We start from the raw sequence: 18916 nt of genomic DNA on the forward strand, positions 1-18916 counted from the left end.
TTGCGGGCCGGGGCAGCGTCTGGTGCGCTACCTTAGCCGGAGAATGAACCGAGTTAACGGACAACACACAAAACGGCACGGCACGGGTGCAGTGGAGAGCTAACTGCCGTGTCACAGCGCCGAGCGAAGGGGCCAGCTGCATGCCAGAGGGTCTTGGACCTCAGCTCCCAGCAAGGTCTTTTCAAATAGAACGACCAGTATGTGTTTTAAATTTATAATGTAACAATATACTTTTAAATATACATTCGACAGATAAAATAAGACTTTAAATGGTTCTCACACTGAAAGACCTGATTAAATTGTAGTATTTTACCACCGGTTTGAAGAGGGTTTTGGAAAAAAAAAAAAATCACCCTGAGGGAAATCTGATTTTCAGGGGGTAACTGGTGCAGCACTTAGACATTTTTCAGCTGAACTCAGCTATTCACTTGGAAGCTAGGGACAGAAATGCAACAATTGCTGAGTGGGTGTCACCTCAGAGAGTGAACCCTGCAGATATTAGATGGGCGTTTCCTCTGCTTTGCTGTTACAAATCTTCATTCACCCGTTTTCTGTTCAAGGGTAGCTAAGAACACAGTAACAGCTGGGGTCCCCTCCTGTTCTTTCTCATCTTCCACTCACACAGCAAGAGGAACATCCCTGCTGTGGGCAAGATTGGCGATCAGTTCCTCCTTCTCCCCAGGCCAGGTAACCACTTGCTACTGACCCTTGAAGAAAACCACAGGGCACCATGAGGTGTAGTTAGTAGTTTGTGGAAGTTAAGGTCCTAACTGTCCAAAGGAGTTCATGGAATGGTTTGTTGAATTTGGTAAAGATGGTTTTTTTGCACAAGCCATTATTGAAGCAGTATCTCCCTCTTCTGCACTTCGGTGTTCATCCCTTCCCCAACTGTGCATACAAACAAATCTCTGTTCCTTGTGGAGCAGTGTTTCAAGTAACTGTTTACAGTTACCTGCAGCCTATCTACTTAAACCCATAGGAAGAAAGGATGTTGCTGGATGAAGCCAATCTAGGTTAAGAGCTTTAGAACCACTGGCTGCTTGTCTGGCTTGCCACAATTCAATATATTACTTTAGTATTATAGAGGGCAAATTGCCATTTCCTACTGCTGTCCAGCAATATTCTCCTTCCACTTACCAGTTTGCTGTAACCCAGGATACTCATCAAGAGCTGATAGAGTATTGCTGATAGCATGAACATTTGGTAAGCCTGTAAATTCAGCAGACAAGCATCCGTTAGAAGTGTTAAGTTTTTCTATGGAATGAGACAGACCCAACACATAACTGAGTACCAAGATTTATTTAGGACAATTCATGGTCATGCTCCATTTGAATACAAAGCACCAAAATTTAAGTAACTGAACATTATCCAGATATAATCCCAGCTGAGCCTGCTTCACACAGCTAGATCTTTTATCCTAAGGAATAGCATAGCCTGTTCTGTCCCTGTTAACTGCACTGGACAAACACAAGCTGCTGTGGCTCAGGCAAGCTCACTGGAGATGGCAGAGTACTTCGTAACAAGCATCTCTTGTAGCAGTCTCAGAGTGAAGTGCTGTAACCCAAGGTATCAAGCACTTGATCAGCTCATGTCAGTAATACCCCAAGTCAATTTGTCAATTAATTTAACTTTTCCAGTTAGTTTCCCACAATCCTTCCAATTTAGTATTTTCTAAAAATCACCCAGAGACAAGATGGTCTCAGCACAACATTCAACTGAGAAGTAAAGCACTGTGGCTGTGACCACACTAGGAACTCTTCCCATTGCTGTAAAAGCAGTAGCAATGAAAATTCTTAGTTGCCAACAACTTATCAGGGGACTAACAATGCTGTGGTATCACAAGTGTGGCTGGAAACACATATTGTCAACAATGACAGTCGTCCCAACTCTAGATTTAGAAGCCAGAATCAAATCTTAGGCAAGTATTTCATTATATGTGAAGTTGAGACAAGTTTTTTCTGATGTTAAAATTTCAGTGGAAGATGATGAAGGAGGAGAGACCTATTGCAGTTAAGGGAAAACACTTCCTCCCCCCCATTCTTTTGAACTGGCACTTTCAAGAAAAGGGTTTTTTAAAAACCTTATAATGAGTTTTACTGCAAAAAGGCTTATAAAACAAAAGCTCACAAAAAAAAAGAAGACAAGTATCAGTCACTGTAAGTCACTAGTTATAATACATACATTCCACCTAGCCACTAAAAGCTGCCCAGTTAGATGCCCTCCTCGTCATTAAAAAGAGCACTGTGGCAGATAAATACCTACTCCATTTTTACATTCCTACTATCTCAATAGGTTAAAACACTTGAGCAGATGGAAGAAATGGATTCAACTGAAATAGTTTAGTTTATGCACTGAGCCACCAATGTCCCCTGTAGCAGGAGCACAGCACAGTACATTGCAGGTTGATTTCATCTGCTGGCCCACGGCCAGGGTCTCCCAGCAGCAGGGGAAGTGAGGCTCTCCAGTGCAGCAGGCAAGCATCATGGCAAGAGAACAGGTAGAGCAGTGCCTCCTGCAAAGGGAGTGTTTGTCAAGTCGTACAAACAGTCCAAAGGGAATCCTTTCAGAACAGCAAGGCAGCTCTTGGGTATGTCGGAGAAGACTTCATCAGAAAACCCCCTATCTTTTCGTACCATTTTGCCTACTGTACACACATAAAAAAATAAGCATACTATACAAAGAACTGAAGTGATATAATTTAAACATGCCATCAAGCTATAAACCATATATACATAGAAACATATGCCTGTACAAACAGAACAAGACCACTTCATTACAGGGCAATTCTGCTGGAAGTTTTTGGAGGCAATCTTGACAGATTATCAGACTAAAGGAGTCAGATGTTGCTTCTCTGGGTGATCTGCTCACAAACACCACCACCTTTTCTTAGCAGACATTTTATACAGCTTCAGCTGTACAAAGGTCTTCCACCATCTCCGGACTCCCTTCCTGTACAGAGGTAGATTTCTGTAGATGTTCTGATATTGCACCATGTAAGTATAATGTTTTTATTACAACAAGAAACAGCTTACCAAGGCTAATTTATGGGTATAATCTCATTGTGTGCATTGAGATAGCACAGTAATCAAATTCATTTGCACTGGAAAGAAAACATCCCTCAAAGTGAAATGTTTTGTTTAAGTGGAGGTCTAATTGAAGGCTGTGATTCTGTTAACGGCTTCACATTAAGAGAACTCTCTTGTCACCAGGGTAGCACACTTAAGTCTGTGTCTCTCCTTTTAAGCCCCTCTGTTCAGCCAATGCAAGAACTTGCACATTGACTTCACTAATGCCTCTACTGTGTTCAAGTTAAATGCAGAGTTTTCAATACATAGGGTTTTGCTGTATTAGCTCTTACTCATACAGGCAGTTGTAACAAAGAAATTTACACGACTCATTCAAACTGCCTGAAACAACTGAAAAAGCCCATCCACACTTTCAGACTGGAAAAGTAAAGTTGAGACCTTGCTAGTGTCAAGCAGAAATTATGAACAAATTTGATGCTAATTGGACAATCTGAAGCAGCCTGGCTACTAGTAAGGTTTTTTGGTTGTACATCACATTCTTGAATAACCCTCTGACAATTCATGGAGTTGCCTGCAGTAAATAACTTTTAGATGCCTGTTAAATGAAACCTCCAGAGAGTACTTAATTCTTTTTAAGTGTGCCAAAATGAATGATGCCAGTGTATCATCACTTGGAGGAGCTCACTCACAAGCATTGCTAAGTACTTTTTTCAGAGGTGCTCCATGAAGTGATTTTTACCAGACAAATAAAAGACCAATCTGCTATTGTGTGTACCAAAACATGAACGAATGAAAGTGCTGTAGGTCTGGCTCAGCATGTCTAGGAAGTTGCAGTGCTCACGTATGTGTCAGTCTCTTAAAAAAAGCCAGCAAAGAGAAGGAGCAGCACCCTTCCTGGCTGCAGGTTCCTAAGAAAACTTACAAGGAAAGAAAATGCTCTTTATGTAGCAACAAACCTACCTGGAACTACTTTAAATGACTGATTGCATTATAACCATTCAGTTTCCCAAGTTCAGTTTATACGAAGCATCCTGTTCCCTACAAAACATAGAATCTGTTTGGAATGGGAGAGTTTGTTAAAACATGGATAGAAGGCATACATAAATAATTGACACTTCTCCATGTACACACTTGTCCCTCTGAAGGGTTTTCTGTTAACAAGGCAAATGAATCCCAACAGTACTGCAATTCATGATGACTCTTTTACCACGAAGAAAGGGATTGCACACCTAGGAGGAAGTGTCACACAACCTCGCCTTCTCGGGGGAGCCCATTTGGTGAAGGGAACTCTTCTGCCCTGGCAGAAAGTGCTCACGTACCTCGCAAGATGATGTTTTTGAATGAAGAAATCCACTAGATGCAGGAGATTAACCACACAAGAAGTTAAATAATATGGTACAACCAGTGCTTTTGGAGGGAGACTTCTCTTTCTGCTTGCCAAAGCAACAGCTCTTCACAACTGACCACCCAAAATCCAGAAGCGCCTCATTCACACGCTCAGCTAGTGCATAGCAGCTGCGATTGCATAGAGTGTTTCCAGTGCTGAATCTGTAACTAACCTAAGCAAAACTTTTACAAGTTTGATTTATTACCATTTGATATCCAAATTGCTTGCTGTTTGATTTACTGCACTGTATTGGGTGTGCAAAGTTTCCTGGGCCTTCTTAGAGTCCATGCCTTCCAGCCAGTCCTGGTACATCTTTTGTACATGGAGGTTGGTTTCTGGAAGTCTAACAGGTATTGCAGCATACACTTCCTCCATCTGGTTAAGCAGTGCTTTATCTGGTTTTCCATCTTCAGTCTGTGCCTGACCTTTTCCATTTAGGCACCCTTAGGGAAAAAAAAAAACCCAAACAACAAAGCAAGTAAAAAACCTGCAAGGATGGTGGATATTTGGTATGAACAAAGTTTATGTTAACCTGGAATTCTATTTTTGTATTTACTTGTAGGAAAAAGTTGTCTCTTTACATAAACTAACCCCCATGCTGTTAGAATTTGTATTTAAAGTGACTCCAGTATCAAAATCATCCTCATGTAGATGAGGTTTCCATATCAACAATCTCCCTTCTCCATGGTTTTGTGATCTTAATTACGTCCCATGTCTCTTCTTGCCCTTGACAAGCACCATTTCAGAGTAGTTCCCTTGAGTTCTGAAATAACCCTAAGAGCCATGCTGTCATTTATGGGTCAGAACAAATAACATTGTGGTTAATTTTAGAAAACCAAATCAATTCCTGAGCCAACCTTGCAAATGGTTTCTGGACCATTCATTAAACAATAAGCATTTTTGATTAGTAAGAAGAGAACTAAGAGGGAATGAAATTAAGTGCCTGCCTGTAAGGCAACTCTCCTTTGAGATTCAAGACATGTGTAGAACAATTGTGGGCCTTACCTCCTGGGCAAGCAAGGACTTCTACAAAATGGTATAAAAACTTTCCTTTTTTCAACTTCAGAACCAAATTTTGGATATTTCTGAAGCCATAAGCTGCTGCAAAACGTAGCACTGTCTCACCATCCTTTTCCAGGGTAACCTCTTGGAAGTCCTTGTTCCTGTAGAGAAGCACAGAGAACATTTTAGATCCTGCACTACCAAAAGGATGGCCCAACTGTGTCAGCTTGAATTCAGGTGCTCTATAAAGAGCAGAACAAGTACAGTAGTGAGATTCAGGGGAACTATTTCAGTTTCTAAACCGAGTTAAGCAGAAGTCAGGGATGAATTTTCAGAATAGAATTACATTAAATATTTAAGGGTGGGAAAGTTATTAATAAAATTAAAATAAAGGTGCAGGTTGATGCCATGTAGCTGCCTCCATCAGTGCAAGAGCCAGGTTAGCAACAACTGCATTAGGGCTCCAATAACACAAATCACCAGGAGAGGTTCAGACTGCACACAACAAAGCTTTTCTTTACTGAGGGGATGGTCAAACGCTGGAACAGGCTTCCCAGAGGTGGTTGGTGCTCCATGCCTGCCATTGTTTAAGAGGCATTTGGACAATGCCCTCAGTAAGATGCTTTAACTTTTGGTCAGCCCTGAAGTTGTCAGGCAGTTGGGATTAGGTGATGACTGTAGGTCCCTGACAGCTGAAAATACTCTAACTAGCCCACCCTACATAAAAAGACACAAACTTCTAACTTACTTTAATGCTTTGTAGGTGATTTCCTTGACATCTATGCCAAAAAGCTCCTTGGCAGCATGTTTAAAGATGTGCTCCAGGTAACCATCAGACCTTTTTCCTTCATGCCGTACTACATCTCCCTCCTTTATTTCATCAAACCTTAGAAAGCAACAGAAGGAACGATCAACTCCAGAACTTCAGGCCTTCAGTTCATTACAGCGAGTTTAGAACTCAAACAGGAGTTACTTCATCCACATGACTTCAACACCATGCAATTTACCACAAATGGCTGCTGTGCTGGGACTTGTTTTGAGAAGTGGAGTTCATGTCACACAAATTTCTCCGCAAAAAAAAGATTACTTTCAAGACCATAAAAAGCAAAAAAGAAAAATGATCAAAGTCTTACATCTTGAGCCAGCATTACCAGATTAATCCTTTTAAAAACTAACACTATTTTCCCACATAAACTGATCCCACAGAACAGGCACACTCTCAGTAAGAACTTGTTTTTCACTGGACAGGCTGATTCCAAAATCAATGAGCATCTTTATGTCATTAGAAGACCTTTACGTAATTTTCATTCTGTGTGACAAGCTCTGGTAGAAGTGACCACTAGGAGTTATGCTACAAACAGCTCTGAAAAGGTTACAATACGATCAACTAAATGGATCCAGTCTAGACAAGGCCCAAGCAGAACACAAAGTGCAAATGAAAAGGATTTTAAAAACATTCCAGAGCTTTCTGCAAGAAAGAACATTTACTGCTCCAGTACCGCCACTTTGGAAAGACACCAAGGAACATCTGTCACACTTGAACAAAGATCAGCAAGCAGCAAGACCAGCCTTTGTAACTAAGCCTGAGAATTAAAACATGCAAGCTGCTTCCTGAGCCAGTGAGTAAACACAAGCTCTTCAATGCTTTCTTCTAAAGCATGTTTCACTTGAATCTTGAAAAAAATAACTGCTGTCCTCTTCATCAAAAATTCCCCACACATTACCATTTCCTTCTATCAATACAAATGAACAGATTAGAGGAAGTATAAATTTACTGTCAAGATGCTACTCTGAATGATAGGGAAACACAGAACAGATGGTCAACGCCATGACTGCATCTCAGCATCTTTGTGTGAGGCCAGGCAGTGGAGCAGGGCAGATGAGGCTGTTCAGCTTTATACAAGCTCAGGAACAGCAGAGCTCCAGGTGGGGTCAACACCCTGAAGCAGTCAGGCAAACTAAGCAAGCTGTGACTTTGATCTAGTTAAATTTAGTATTACTGCATTAAAATATTCATAAGCAGCTATATAGATCTTTAAACCCCACAGATTTTAAAGTAGTCACTTGATAGGGGTCATTACTTTACCTGCTCTGTATTTAATATGTACAGGTTTTCATTATCTGCTTCATAACTTTTATAAACAACAATGAACATCTGATGTAGGGGTTTTGAACCCCTACATCAAGGGTGAGGTTTACAGTATACTCAGGCTTTGATGAAGGTGTTTTTTTTCCCCTTTAAGAAGAAAAGCCAAAACATGCTTTTGAGAAATTTGACACTTCTGTTGAATATGCTCAAAGGCATTCTTATTTGTTGTCAAAATAAGGAAGCAAGCCACAACAAAACTACTTACAAACTATCTACAGCTACTTCAGTCACATCTTTCATAGACACATTTTTCTGTTCCATTATTTGGACAATTTCACCTGTAGGAAAACATGACACTTTACTTTCGACACAAAGCAAAATGCACAATGCTGTGCCTCTGTTCAAGAGATGAAAATTCCAACACTTGAGGTGCTTCCAGTCACGTCCTCTAATTCTTAGTAGGCCCAGTTCCCTCCAGCAACTAAGAAACCTGACACTTACAGCCCTGAAGAAAATGACCTTTTGCTTGCTCCAAACTTTGCATAATGTTATCCTTAGCATTTTTGTTAGGTAAAGTGTGGAAGATGTTTCTACACCACAGGGGAAAGAAGAGGATACATAGTTTGGACATTAAGCCTACAAGGTAAAAGCCACCCCAAAAAGCTACTTAGAAAGTTCTGAATACACCCAGTGGACATTAAATAATGAGCACAAAACAATTTAAAATGTGCATTTTTCTAACTCTTGCCTTTCTGAAGAGGCTGACAAAACAGTACCTGAATGTTGTTTTCAGATTAATAGCAGCTTAGAAAGAAAAAGTATTTTTTCCACTTTGCCCTCCTTACATAGTACCTACAGTGCTATTAGACAGAAACATGTACTGAAAGGAGAAAGAAGCCAACCTTACAACTAAAGCAGACTTGACCAAAAGCCAAGCCTGGCAGAAAGGCTATTCTAACAATGTGATTTGCTTGGATCTTTGTAAATAGGAAGTTTAAAGAAGGTTTAACCTGATGTCAGCACACAATCAACTTCTTGCGAGTTATACAAGGCGGTGTAGAAATCCTCCCGCAAAGCTTCCAGTTTTTTGTCGTAACAGGGTGCCACAACCACATGGAAAATTTTATCAGGAGACAAGTTCTGGGGAACACAGAACAGAGCACAAGTGAACTCCATGAAGAGCAAATGACAGCTTGAAGGATGACAAAGGCAAAACCAGCACCATAAACCCTCTGTAGCTAATACTAGTAATCAATCCTTGGCAATTAACAACTGTCATACACAGATAAAGTGATCTGTCAAAGTCACAAAGCATCCTCAACAAGCATCCAAAGTCAGTCTTCAAACTTTCACTTATTCCTTCAGACTGCATTTTCTGCAGCTTCTGATTGCTTTGGAAAGTGAATGCAAGTCAGGAGTTTGAAATTCTGTTTTCTAGCTGACATTCTGTCATTTCATCCATAGCCAGTCCATCAATACTACTTTATGCATGTGGAGAGAGCAATCCTTTCCTATAATGTGGAAGCAGTTAAATGTAAGTATGAAAGAACAACACCTTTTTCAAAGTACACAGTTAAGGTTAGTTTCTAGGACATAATGCTTTTAATTGATCCCAGATGACAGGGCACATCTACATTATTTTCCTCTGCTCCCATTTTGACTGCGCTATAGAGCTACACAAGCAGCATTTAACAAGCATCTCTTCAGCTACCCTGGATTTAGTTTTATCCATAAATATCTAAATCCATGTTGTACTAGGAGAGCAAGGATCAACTGCTCACACTGCACCACATTAAACAAGGTTCTTTGTACATTCTTCCTGTCATGGAAGCTTGTACAGCAGCACAGCACCATTATTCAAGTAAAGGACAAACAATTCAGGAAGACTATCACTTTGTAATGTACTAAGATCTCTATTTCAGTATTAAAATCCACTAGTCCATCCTTTTAGAAGAGTGTAATAGTAAAAATAAATCAGAATTACTCACCTTCTGCCTGGCAAAGTAGCCCTTCACCAGGGAGCCCATTATCTGCTGTGGAGACTTTGCAGTGCAAATGTGAGAGGTCACAAGATTGGTAAGAACCCTTTCGGCGTACCGGATCCAACCTGGAACAACAGAAAACCACAGAGAGTGAAGTGGCAAAGAAGCATGGCACAGTGACAGCAGTTAAAGAACAGCTCTTAAAAACCAAGACACCTCCACAGTAAGAAGGACATCTCTGTGGAGGCTGGAAGCCCCACCTTGGAAACTGCAGGACTCAAGGCTGTTAATATGGCTTTACGCTGGCTATCAATAATTCACTGTGTCATCAATTCCAGCCCTAGAAGCCCTTGTGAACTCCATGATCCACTACATCCTTTTCCAATGCATAGATTTAACAAAGCAAAAAGAACAGGACCCCAGCTAACAGAGAGCAAGTTGACTTTCTAGACCTCAGCACTTGGATCACCAGATACAACAAATGCACTGTTCAGCTGCTTAACTGTGACCTCCTGTTTCCTGAGATTTAATATCCATGCACCCAGCTTGCCTCCCTGGAACAGAAGGGTCACATGAAAGCATTATCACAAGATGCACATGGATTAACCCTGGGGGAAAAAAAATGGCTTCTTTCACTAGAATAACCACACCTTCTTTAGAAACACCCCCACACTCAACCACATGCACAGTAATCAACTGAAATCTCTCTGCATTCAACATTGACTCATTCAAGAGCCCTCCTCCTTTCACCAGATCCCTTCAGCATTTCAGCTACAACAAGCTATGTATACTCACACCACCCCTGAGACTAAGAACTTGGTCTAATGTTCAACTTCAACTGGGACTTTAAGTCCAAGATGTTACCCGCCATGAAGGACTTGGTCTTGGTGCTTGGTCCAAAAGCCGCATTAGCATGTTCTGCATGACATGCACAGCCTATTTCTTAAATGCTTAGGGCTGGAGTGCTGCCCAAACAGAACAAGAACTGCTTCAATCAAAACGGGAAGGGTTTTTAAGAACATGCTGCCTTGCATTTTAGTAGCATTTCTGGAAGGTCCTTCTCCCCTCTACTGCAACTATGATTACTACTCATTGCCATAGCACTCCTGCTATCAGGCTAATTTTTAGAGAACTGCAATGTTTTAGATATTGTAGACTTGAACTCTAAGAAAATGTCACTAAATCCCAAGAAGCTTCTGCCAGGTGCTGCCCAATGCAGCTTCTTAAATTGTTTCCTTCCTTGCAACAGGCTTCACAAGTGACCAGTAGTTCCAGATCCACAATGACCCTTAGTCACTGTTTAATCACACAAGCAGCCTGAGTGAATGAGCAACACAAGACATTTATCTGCCCCTTGCATTTGCACTGGCTGTTTCTGCCTACTCATCAACAAGGTTGAACTCCAGAGCCACACTCACAGGCAGCCCAAGGTACTTAGTTCTCTATCAATGTACCTCAGCACCCTTCATAAATTCATGCAGATTCTCCACCACTTGTTGGTGTATTACCATCAAAGAACATCAAGAAACTCTTACAAATCACCTTTCAATTCTTGCAGATTTACTTCAGAACACATTCTTAATGGTCACAAATATGCATTTGAACCCTCAGCAGCTACACTCTCCCTCCTTCAGCTGTAAGCCTGCCTTGTTGACCTGTTCTAGGAGTTCAGAGGTTGGAATGGATGAAAAATGCTGGCTGGTTCCCAGAGCAAATGTTGTTGCTCACCAGTTTGGTGAATTAAGAAATGATTGAGATACTACATGTACAGTCAGTAGTTACACTGGTGTACTTTCAACAGGAAACAACCCCCCAAAATATTATCTCACTTTCTTTTAGGAAAGCAGCAGCAGGAGGTAAGAACAGCTAAGATACAGACAATAAAATGCTTTTATCAGGTCCTGGGACAATATGGGCTGTGTTCTTTTTGCTCACGATAGATTTTAGACCAGATCACTCCTGCAGAGGGTGATAGTTCTGTGGAAATTTACACTCCAAGATAAGTAACATTAAAGCAGTTAGACTTGAGTTCACATTGACCTCATATCTACAGAGCTATATAAAACCCATTTTGCGATAAACATACCCAGTACACAACTATTCTGGGCCAAATTATGTAATCTGGGGGAGAAAGAGGAAGGAAAATGAAGAACAGAAAACGCACCCAGAGGATTAAAGACAGGAAACACATGAACCAACCTTACTTTAAAGATGACTGATCACAATTTTTTCCCCCCTGTAATTGCTGTCAATGGGAATTAAATACCACGTGCTTTCAGAATGGGTTTACAAGAGGAGCCTGGTTCTGTTTTCCAGGAATGGAAAGCATCCATGCTTCTACTAACATCCATACCACAGCACATAGCTAACACTGTAACTAACTAGCACTGCAAAAAAGTCTTTCGTAGAAGAGACAAGGAAAACTACTCCACTGATTAAATATATTGCCAAAAAGAGCAGTAGGTCTGAGTTCTTCTTCTGGATGGAAAAAATGAAAATTATCTCAAAAGGAGTTCCACAAGAAATCCTTAAGTTTTGAATTTTAAATAAACCCCACACAAGAAGACAAAGCTAAGTAATATGGGGGTGTTTCAACTTCACTGGTTTTACACATGCACAAAAAAGCAACATGTAGCATGTCTGCTCCTGATGATAGGAAGCAACACTAACATAACAGTAATAGGAAAAAAAAACCAACCCACAACACAAACCCACTTTTTCTCTTAATATACATATGTAGCTCCTAAAGTGTAATCCAGACATTTCCACTGAAGAATACACAGAATTGAAAGCACTATTTATGGCTGTGGCACCTCACTCGTATTTTGGAAGCTGAAAATGCTTGTTGGAAACCAGTTCAGCTCTCCCAACAGCCCATGAACACAGGCCCATCTAGCAATGCCCTGAAATGCACTGAAGATGATCAGTACTGCTGGTAACCAGCACTGTGTGCAGTATTTGGTATCTCTCAAAAGCAAGGAGAAAATGCTGTAAACTATGTAAGGCTCCCAAGTGAAATTTTCTCCTTGGTAGTTTCAATAGGACTAGGCTGAAGTGCAGGAAGGTTGGAGAAACTGGTTCTTACCGGGGCAAGCAGAGGCAAACATTGGTAAGGCATGCTCCTCCTGGTTCCTCCGCTGATACCGCTGCACAAATTCCCTCTGGCTCTCCAGGATACTGAAATCAGCAGCTATAGTGGTATCGAATACATAATGCACCCCTGTGAAAGAAAGCAGCAAAGGAAAGCTGGATTACTAGAATGTTTGCTATCACACAGGCTTTTTTCCAAGTTCCAGGTCCACAAAAAAACTTGGAAGATCAACAGGTATATTCTTTCTCTCCTCTCCAAATTTCCACTAATAGAAAAGTCAAAAATAAAAGCCATGCACTGAAAAAAAAAACTACCTTTGATGTTGTGAATGTAAAAGGGCCAACAACTTACTAATGCTGACTAGGACTACTTCAAATGTTTGTCTGCTTCCTTAAGAGCAGCTTGCTACTTGGCACACATTTGCTCTTGTTTAAGTGAACGGGATTTCACAGCTCCTGGGCTGTGTGTAGTGACTCTTGAAAATTCTTTTCAAGATATGCTGAAGTCCCTTCTGGGTTTTTTTGTGGTAATGATATCTATCCAGCTAAGAGGCATATCTTCCCATGCTGAAGTTATCTGCAAAGGTACATGAGCATATCACCAGCACAGCAGAGACCTCCTGCCTGCTTATTTAGCAACATACTCCCTGTATGCCGACGTAATACTGAGCACGCCCCCACAGCAAGTGAGGTCCAGATAATTAATTTGTTCTAAGAAAACTGGGGCCCACCAGAACTTAGCATTCCTTGTAGATTAAGAAGATATACTGGGTACAGAGATGGAAAAAAAAATATATAGGTATATAAGGAAGGAACTTATAGGTTTATTACTGCATCCCTCAAGATCTATAGGCAAAGTGGGTTATATTTTTAAAAGAAAACTGTGTATCTACTGTAAAGAGCACAGGAAATACAGCTTTAACATGAAATAGGCAGATACAGCAATTCCCATGCAACTTCAAATTATGGCCAAAAAACAAAAACCCAACACAACAAACCAAAGACTCTTCCAGAGGTATGTCAAAAGGACTGGAAGGCATCTAGAGTAAGAACACCCTCCTCTCTCAAGTTACAAAATAGCTCATGACTAAATCCTCCTTGATTTCTTAGTAGTGAAGGTTTCAGAGACAGCTTTGTAACATCATTCTATATCCTGCGACCTCCACTATCACCAGAGTAATGGCTCCAATCCACATCTGCAACAGGTGCATATCATACTGGTGGGCTGTCATTAATACCACACAGCAGCACATTTCAAACTCTAAACCAGATTGTGCAATGGTACTTTATGGCTGCACAACAAAGAAATCTCCCCTTTCTGCTCAATCATCATAACAAACCCAAACTTACCAAGACTTTTGAGGAAACCACAGAGTCTCTTGGCTGCATCATTCACAGAGAGGTTGAATTTAGCAGCAAAATAAGGCAATGACTGCGGGCATATAGACACTGCCAACACTTTGTGTTTTGAGGTATCACACTTCTGGTGAATAAAAGGAAACAAGGCATGTAATTACAACAGGATAAGGCTCCCTACTTTCCCTCCCTTTTCTGGTCCTGGGAGCTATTCCTCAGTGTCCTATGCTTCGGTGGGCTATATCATTAAAACCCCTATGAAACAACTATCAAGTCTGTTGAGAGGAGGACAAGATGTTCCTCTGATCCTGTCAGTGCTCACCTCTTAATCACCTGTACACGTTTATTTTATGTAATTCAGAAAAAAACATCTTTTTTAGACCAATTCAGGGGTTGGTCTCTCAATGGTATAGGGAAAGAGACATTCAGCACCTATGACATTCTAGCAACATGAAACATTCTAGCAAGCTGGAAAAACCTATTAAGGAAGGTGTGATTATTTATAAACACACTCAACCACAAAAGAATTTGTTATTACAGTAATGGGGAAGTTGGATTTTCCAAAAATGTTACTTTGGCAGGTGCAGAAGCCTTCCTCTTGCAATCAGGTTAAGTTTCAGGGATCTTGCCTATCTAGCACAAAATTGTTTTTTGCACTTTAACACTGATCTTGACTGGATCCTCACTTCCTCTTTAGAAAAAGCATATCCTGACAAATCTTCACAGTATCTGCCTTGGGAAAACAAGCTGCTTGGTCATGCTGAGTGCCTCCTCTTCACAGAAAACCATGTTACTGTTTGTGTTACTTTACCTTATTAAGGTTAAGAATATGAAAGAACTCCTTCTGATTCTGTTGGAAAACTCTGGCTCCTTCTTCTGATGTCATACAACTGTCACAAGCTAGGCAGTCGCTAAGGAATATTTTAGCATTAGCCAATGTATGAAACTCATTTTTCTGGGGGGAGAAAAATAAGCAAACGAGTATTTAATAATGATCAATTAATTTTGAAGGTTTCTGTCGTGATCCAGCTGAAGAACAAACATGCTGTCATTGTTTGGTTTAAAACAAGACAATCTGTAACACTTGCATAACATCCAAGATTATTTGGAAGAAATCAAAATAATCTGTTCCATCCTTCTTCATGGCTCTGATCCTATTATTGCTGTGAAACTGCAAAACTTTGAAGAATAAACACAGACCTAAATTTAGCCCATGTTCTAGTAACTCAATGTGCATTGAATTTCAGAGCTGACGCTCTCCATCAACTTACCAAGCAACTGAGAAAACTTTCAATTGAACTATTAACCCGCTTTAATAGCCAGATGCCTCTCTAACAGCAAGATGACTTTGGTTTTTTACCACAGGGTAAACCAAACAGATGGCAGCCCCACAATTACATTGAACATACATTGTAAGATCATTAATTTCATACTTCTGGCTGCAATACCAGTGACAGCTCATCTGTGGAAAGAAGGAATACTTGGACAGAAGTGCAACATAACCAGGCTACTTCCATAAACACCCACCCAAAAATCCCTCAGTTTTGTGCCCATTTCCAGGGAACCAGTTATCTATTGAAGAGCAGCAGGTTATCTGTAAGTCTAATATAAAGGCATTTTGTGCACCCATACTACCAGAATTTCTCTTCTCTCCTTACAAGCTCTACCTATTTTGAAGGCTTTACGTAAAACTTTTCACGCTCAATGCTCATTTTTTGTAACTTCGATTTCTGGTTTGTACTTGTGTACTAAGTAGGGAGTTATATCACCTTGTTTTAAAGATTCTTGGTTCCCATGAGAAGCCTAGAAGTGCTCAAAATTGCTTACAAGTGCTTGCTGATTGCTGTTATACTTAGTACTTTAAGATTCCCTACTTATGACCTTTGGTACACACAAGAAAAAAACCCCAACAAATATTGCAATAACAGAAGGAACATTACCTCTCCAAAACCATCATCTGCACTCAATCCATCGACAGATGTGCTTTGTGTATCATCATTCTTCTGTTTTTTACTGCATTCCTTAAACAAAAGATATATATCCATTATGCAAGACATTCACCCCGCAGCATGGGCATCTTTAGAGATCTGTTTGCCTCATTACAAACTAACCTAATTCTTTAACAGTTGTTGGCAAAATCTACATCTTTACACACAAAACCTTAATTTCAAAGTGCATCTGCTGCAATGACAGCAACTCCTCAGGAACACCCTAGCCTCAGCAGAAGCACAGCGCTGAGAGGGTCTTTAAACCCACGGGGAGGATGACACCAAGCACACCGACCTCGGTGTACACGTCGCGGCGCTACGTGACGGCTCTGAATACGGCCAACAGCCGTGGCCCCACGATAACGCTGCTCGGGGCTTTTACGAAGCTGCCGCCCTCGGGGCGCCATCGCCGCCAGTCCGTGGATGAGGAGAGGGTCGTGGGGCTGCGCCGCGCCTGCCGAAGAAGTCGATGACCTTGGGGCCGGCAGCCGAACGCCATCCCGGTCAAACCGGGACACCACCGCCCCCAGATGAGAAAGGCATGGGCAGAACCTGGCCGCGCCACGACCGCACTCACCTTTTTGGTGCAGTTCTCGCACTTCATTTGCGATCCAGCCGGCGCACCCCGACCCTGGCGCGGCTGCCGAGCGGTCCTCGCCGCCGGGGCTGCAGGACAAGAGCAGACCGGGGCAGGCAGGTGAGCTCCCCCGCACACACACCCGCCGCTGCCAGTCCTCCCGTCCCCGCCGCCCTTTGTTGCTGTGCCCGCCTCCTGCCCCTCTTATCGCCCCAGCCGGGAAGTCTCCGCGGTCGAGCCGCTCGTCCGCAGCCAATGCGGTCCCCAGGGCGGGGGCGGCCCCGCCGCGCCCCTCACGTGCTCCGCCACGCACCGGGCTGCAATGAAGCGGCGAACGCCGCGTCCTTTGCTCGCGTGCCGCCACCGCCCCGGGCCGTTACGTGGCGCGCGGGGGCTGCGCGCGGGGGCTGCGAGCGCTTCCCGCAGCGCGCCTGGGTAAACACCGCGGAACGACAGAAACGGGACCCCCCGCGAGGGGAAAAAGTCCCCTCGGCACCCACAGAAGCTGCCCCGCAGCACGCCCCGTTTCCGCCGGCAGCGCGGGCAGCTCTGCTGTCGCCGTTACGCCTCGGCATCTTCCACCGAGGCTCTTCACAGCACCTTCGCCCTCAGCGCGGCCCCCTCCCCGACGCCGACAGAGGCGTCGGGAGAGTAGGCGGGCGGCCAGGAGCAGCAGCTCGTCAGCTCCAGAAGTGGAAAAAATACAAACAAAATCAACTAAAACAATCCCCCCCCAAACAACCCGAAAAGGTCGGAAGGGCGAAAAACGGAACACTATACCTCGCCGCGGCGCTGAGCTGCGTCCCCGGCAGGCGGAGACGAGCCGCCAAGGCTGGCCACAGAGGCAGGCGGGGCCGGCAGCACCTCACTCTCCGCCGTGTCGCCGGCAGGTTCCCGGCTGGGCCCGCCGCCGCCTCCCCGCCCCCCCGCACGGCGGGGCTCATTGTGGACCTGAGCGTCGTCACGTAGCCGCCGCCGGCAGCGCGCATCTGCGCGTCCCCGCGGGCGGGAGGGTGTGCGCTGCGATCTCACGTCCCTCGGCCGACAACCGAGGGCCGCTCTCCCTCTCCCGGGCGGTTAAATCCCAACCGTGCAGGAAAACGGGAGCAGACGCATGTGACCCGCTAGGCACCGGCACCCCTGCGCCCGGGAACGGGCGGCCTCGGGGCGGCTGCTAGGTGTTAGGGCGGCCTCTGCGCTTGCCTCTTGAGTACCGAGTAACGCGACCGGGCAGTTTGGTGCCGCTTCTCCAAAAGGCTTGGAACGTCTCTTGAACCCCTTCGTGGACTTTTTAAAAGCACACTCTGCATCTGTATCATACAAAGTTGGGGGTTCCAGCCCGGATTTTTGTTCTCAGTCCCTTTTGAGTGGAATAAGGCTGTGGAAGTTACTGCACACAAAATAATTGCCATTTGATTTAACCAATATGCTTTGACCTCTCATTTCTGTAACAATGCAAACACTGTTCCCAGTCAGGTATCACAAACGGGTATAACCATACATAACAGCCTCCCACAACCTCACAGGCTCCAAATTATCAATTATGTCAGAGTGGTTGCCCTTCTAAACCTCAGGTGTAACACTCAAAAGGTTCAGTCCATATTTTGCCCCTTTCAACTTCCACCCCTTGGAACAGCCATGTATAACCATACTCCTACAGCTGTGCAGGTTTTTCACAGTCTAAAATGACATTTTAGACATAGACCACAGAGGCAATTTCCTGCCTAAATTGTACCTTTCCTTTATCAAATGCCCAGAGTAAATCACATCCTGTTACAAGCGGGGTCTAATGCTGTCATCCACAGATAACATTTTGGTTGATGCTGTAAAAGAACCAGACTCAGCTGTGGCTACAGAAGTTTGTCACCCAGAGACATAACTCTCTAAATCCTCTGCACTGCAGCTGGCTGTAAAAGGTATCACAGTCCAGTGAAGCAAATGTTTAGGGACAAATGCTAAGGGACATGGGTTAGCACCAAACTTGGTGGAGTTTGAAAATCATAGAATGGCTTAGGTTGGAAGGGATCTTAGAGGTTATCTCCCACCTCCCCACCATGGGCAGGGACACCTCACAACTACACTTGGCTGCTCAAGGTCTCATCCAATCTAGCCTTGAACACTCCCAGAGAGGAGGCATCCACAGCCTCCCTGGGCAGCCTCTTCCTGTCTCTCACCACTCTTGCACTGAGGAACTTCTTCCTAAGATCCAGTAAAAGCCTACTCTCCCTTAGCTTGAAACCATTCCCCCTTGTCCTATGGCTAGACACCCTTATGAAAAGTCCCTCTCCAGCCTTCCTGTAGGATACCCTCAGGTATTGGAAGACAGGGATGATTGGACTCAATGACATTAAAGGTCTTTTTCAAGCCTAAACAATTCTATGATTTATGGATTTGATTGTTAAAGATTTGACAATCAAAT

General features: G+C 43.2%; 1 protein-coding gene across 4 annotated transcripts; it reads right to left on the reverse strand.

The window, feature by feature from the left end:
* Window positions 1-525: 525 nt before the first annotated feature.
* On the reverse strand, window positions 526-17406 carry NARF (nuclear prelamin A recognition factor). 4 transcript variants are annotated; one of them, XM_068151405.1, is made up of 14 exons: window positions 17278-17406; window positions 16498-16586; window positions 15873-15953; window positions 14744-14887; window positions 13927-14059; window positions 12572-12706; window positions 9493-9611; window positions 8515-8644; window positions 7770-7842; window positions 6164-6301; window positions 5419-5576; window positions 4619-4856; window positions 1138-1209; window positions 527-707 (listed from the first exon to the last, which is right to left on the reverse strand). In XM_068151405.1, the coding sequence occupies exons 2-13, from the start codon at window positions 16522-16524 to the stop codon at window positions 1164-1166; spliced, it is 1422 nt and encodes a 473-aa protein (XP_068007506.1). In that variant the 5' UTR covers window positions 16525-16586; window positions 17278-17406; the 3' UTR covers window positions 527-707; window positions 1138-1163. The 4 variants fall into 4 exon arrangements, with proteins under 4 accessions (XP_068007508.1, XP_068007506.1, XP_068007505.1 ...); XM_068151407.1 differs by lacking the exon at window positions 17278-17406 and having other exon boundaries at window positions 526-707; window positions 15873-15945; window positions 16498-16714; XM_068151404.1 differs by lacking the exon at window positions 17278-17406 and having other exon boundaries at window positions 528-707; window positions 16498-16714.
* Between the last annotated feature and the right edge of the window lie 1510 nt (window positions 17407-18916).

Source organism: Melanerpes formicivorus, unplaced genomic scaffold (assembly GCF_026170545.1).
Source record: "Melanerpes formicivorus ecotype bairdi unplaced genomic scaffold, bMelFor1.0.p_v2 SCAF_21, whole genome shotgun sequence".
Taxonomy (NCBI): Eukaryota; Metazoa; Chordata; class Aves; order Piciformes; family Picidae; genus Melanerpes; species Melanerpes formicivorus.

Bases quoted from the DNA above. Each gene is read 5' to 3' on its own strand.
- NARF (XM_068151405.1), bottom strand. From the start codon at position 16,524: ATGAAGTGCGAGAACTGCACCAAAAAG. The intron at 6,302-7,769 runs GTAAGTAGTTTT...TTGCTTTCTAAG, and splicing joins GAAGTAGCTGTAGATAGTTT to GTTTGATGAAATAAAGGAGG. The intron at 1,210-4,618 runs GTAATAAATCAA...CTGAATTTACAG, and splicing joins AGCAATTTGGATATCAAATG to GCTTACCAAATGTTCATGCT.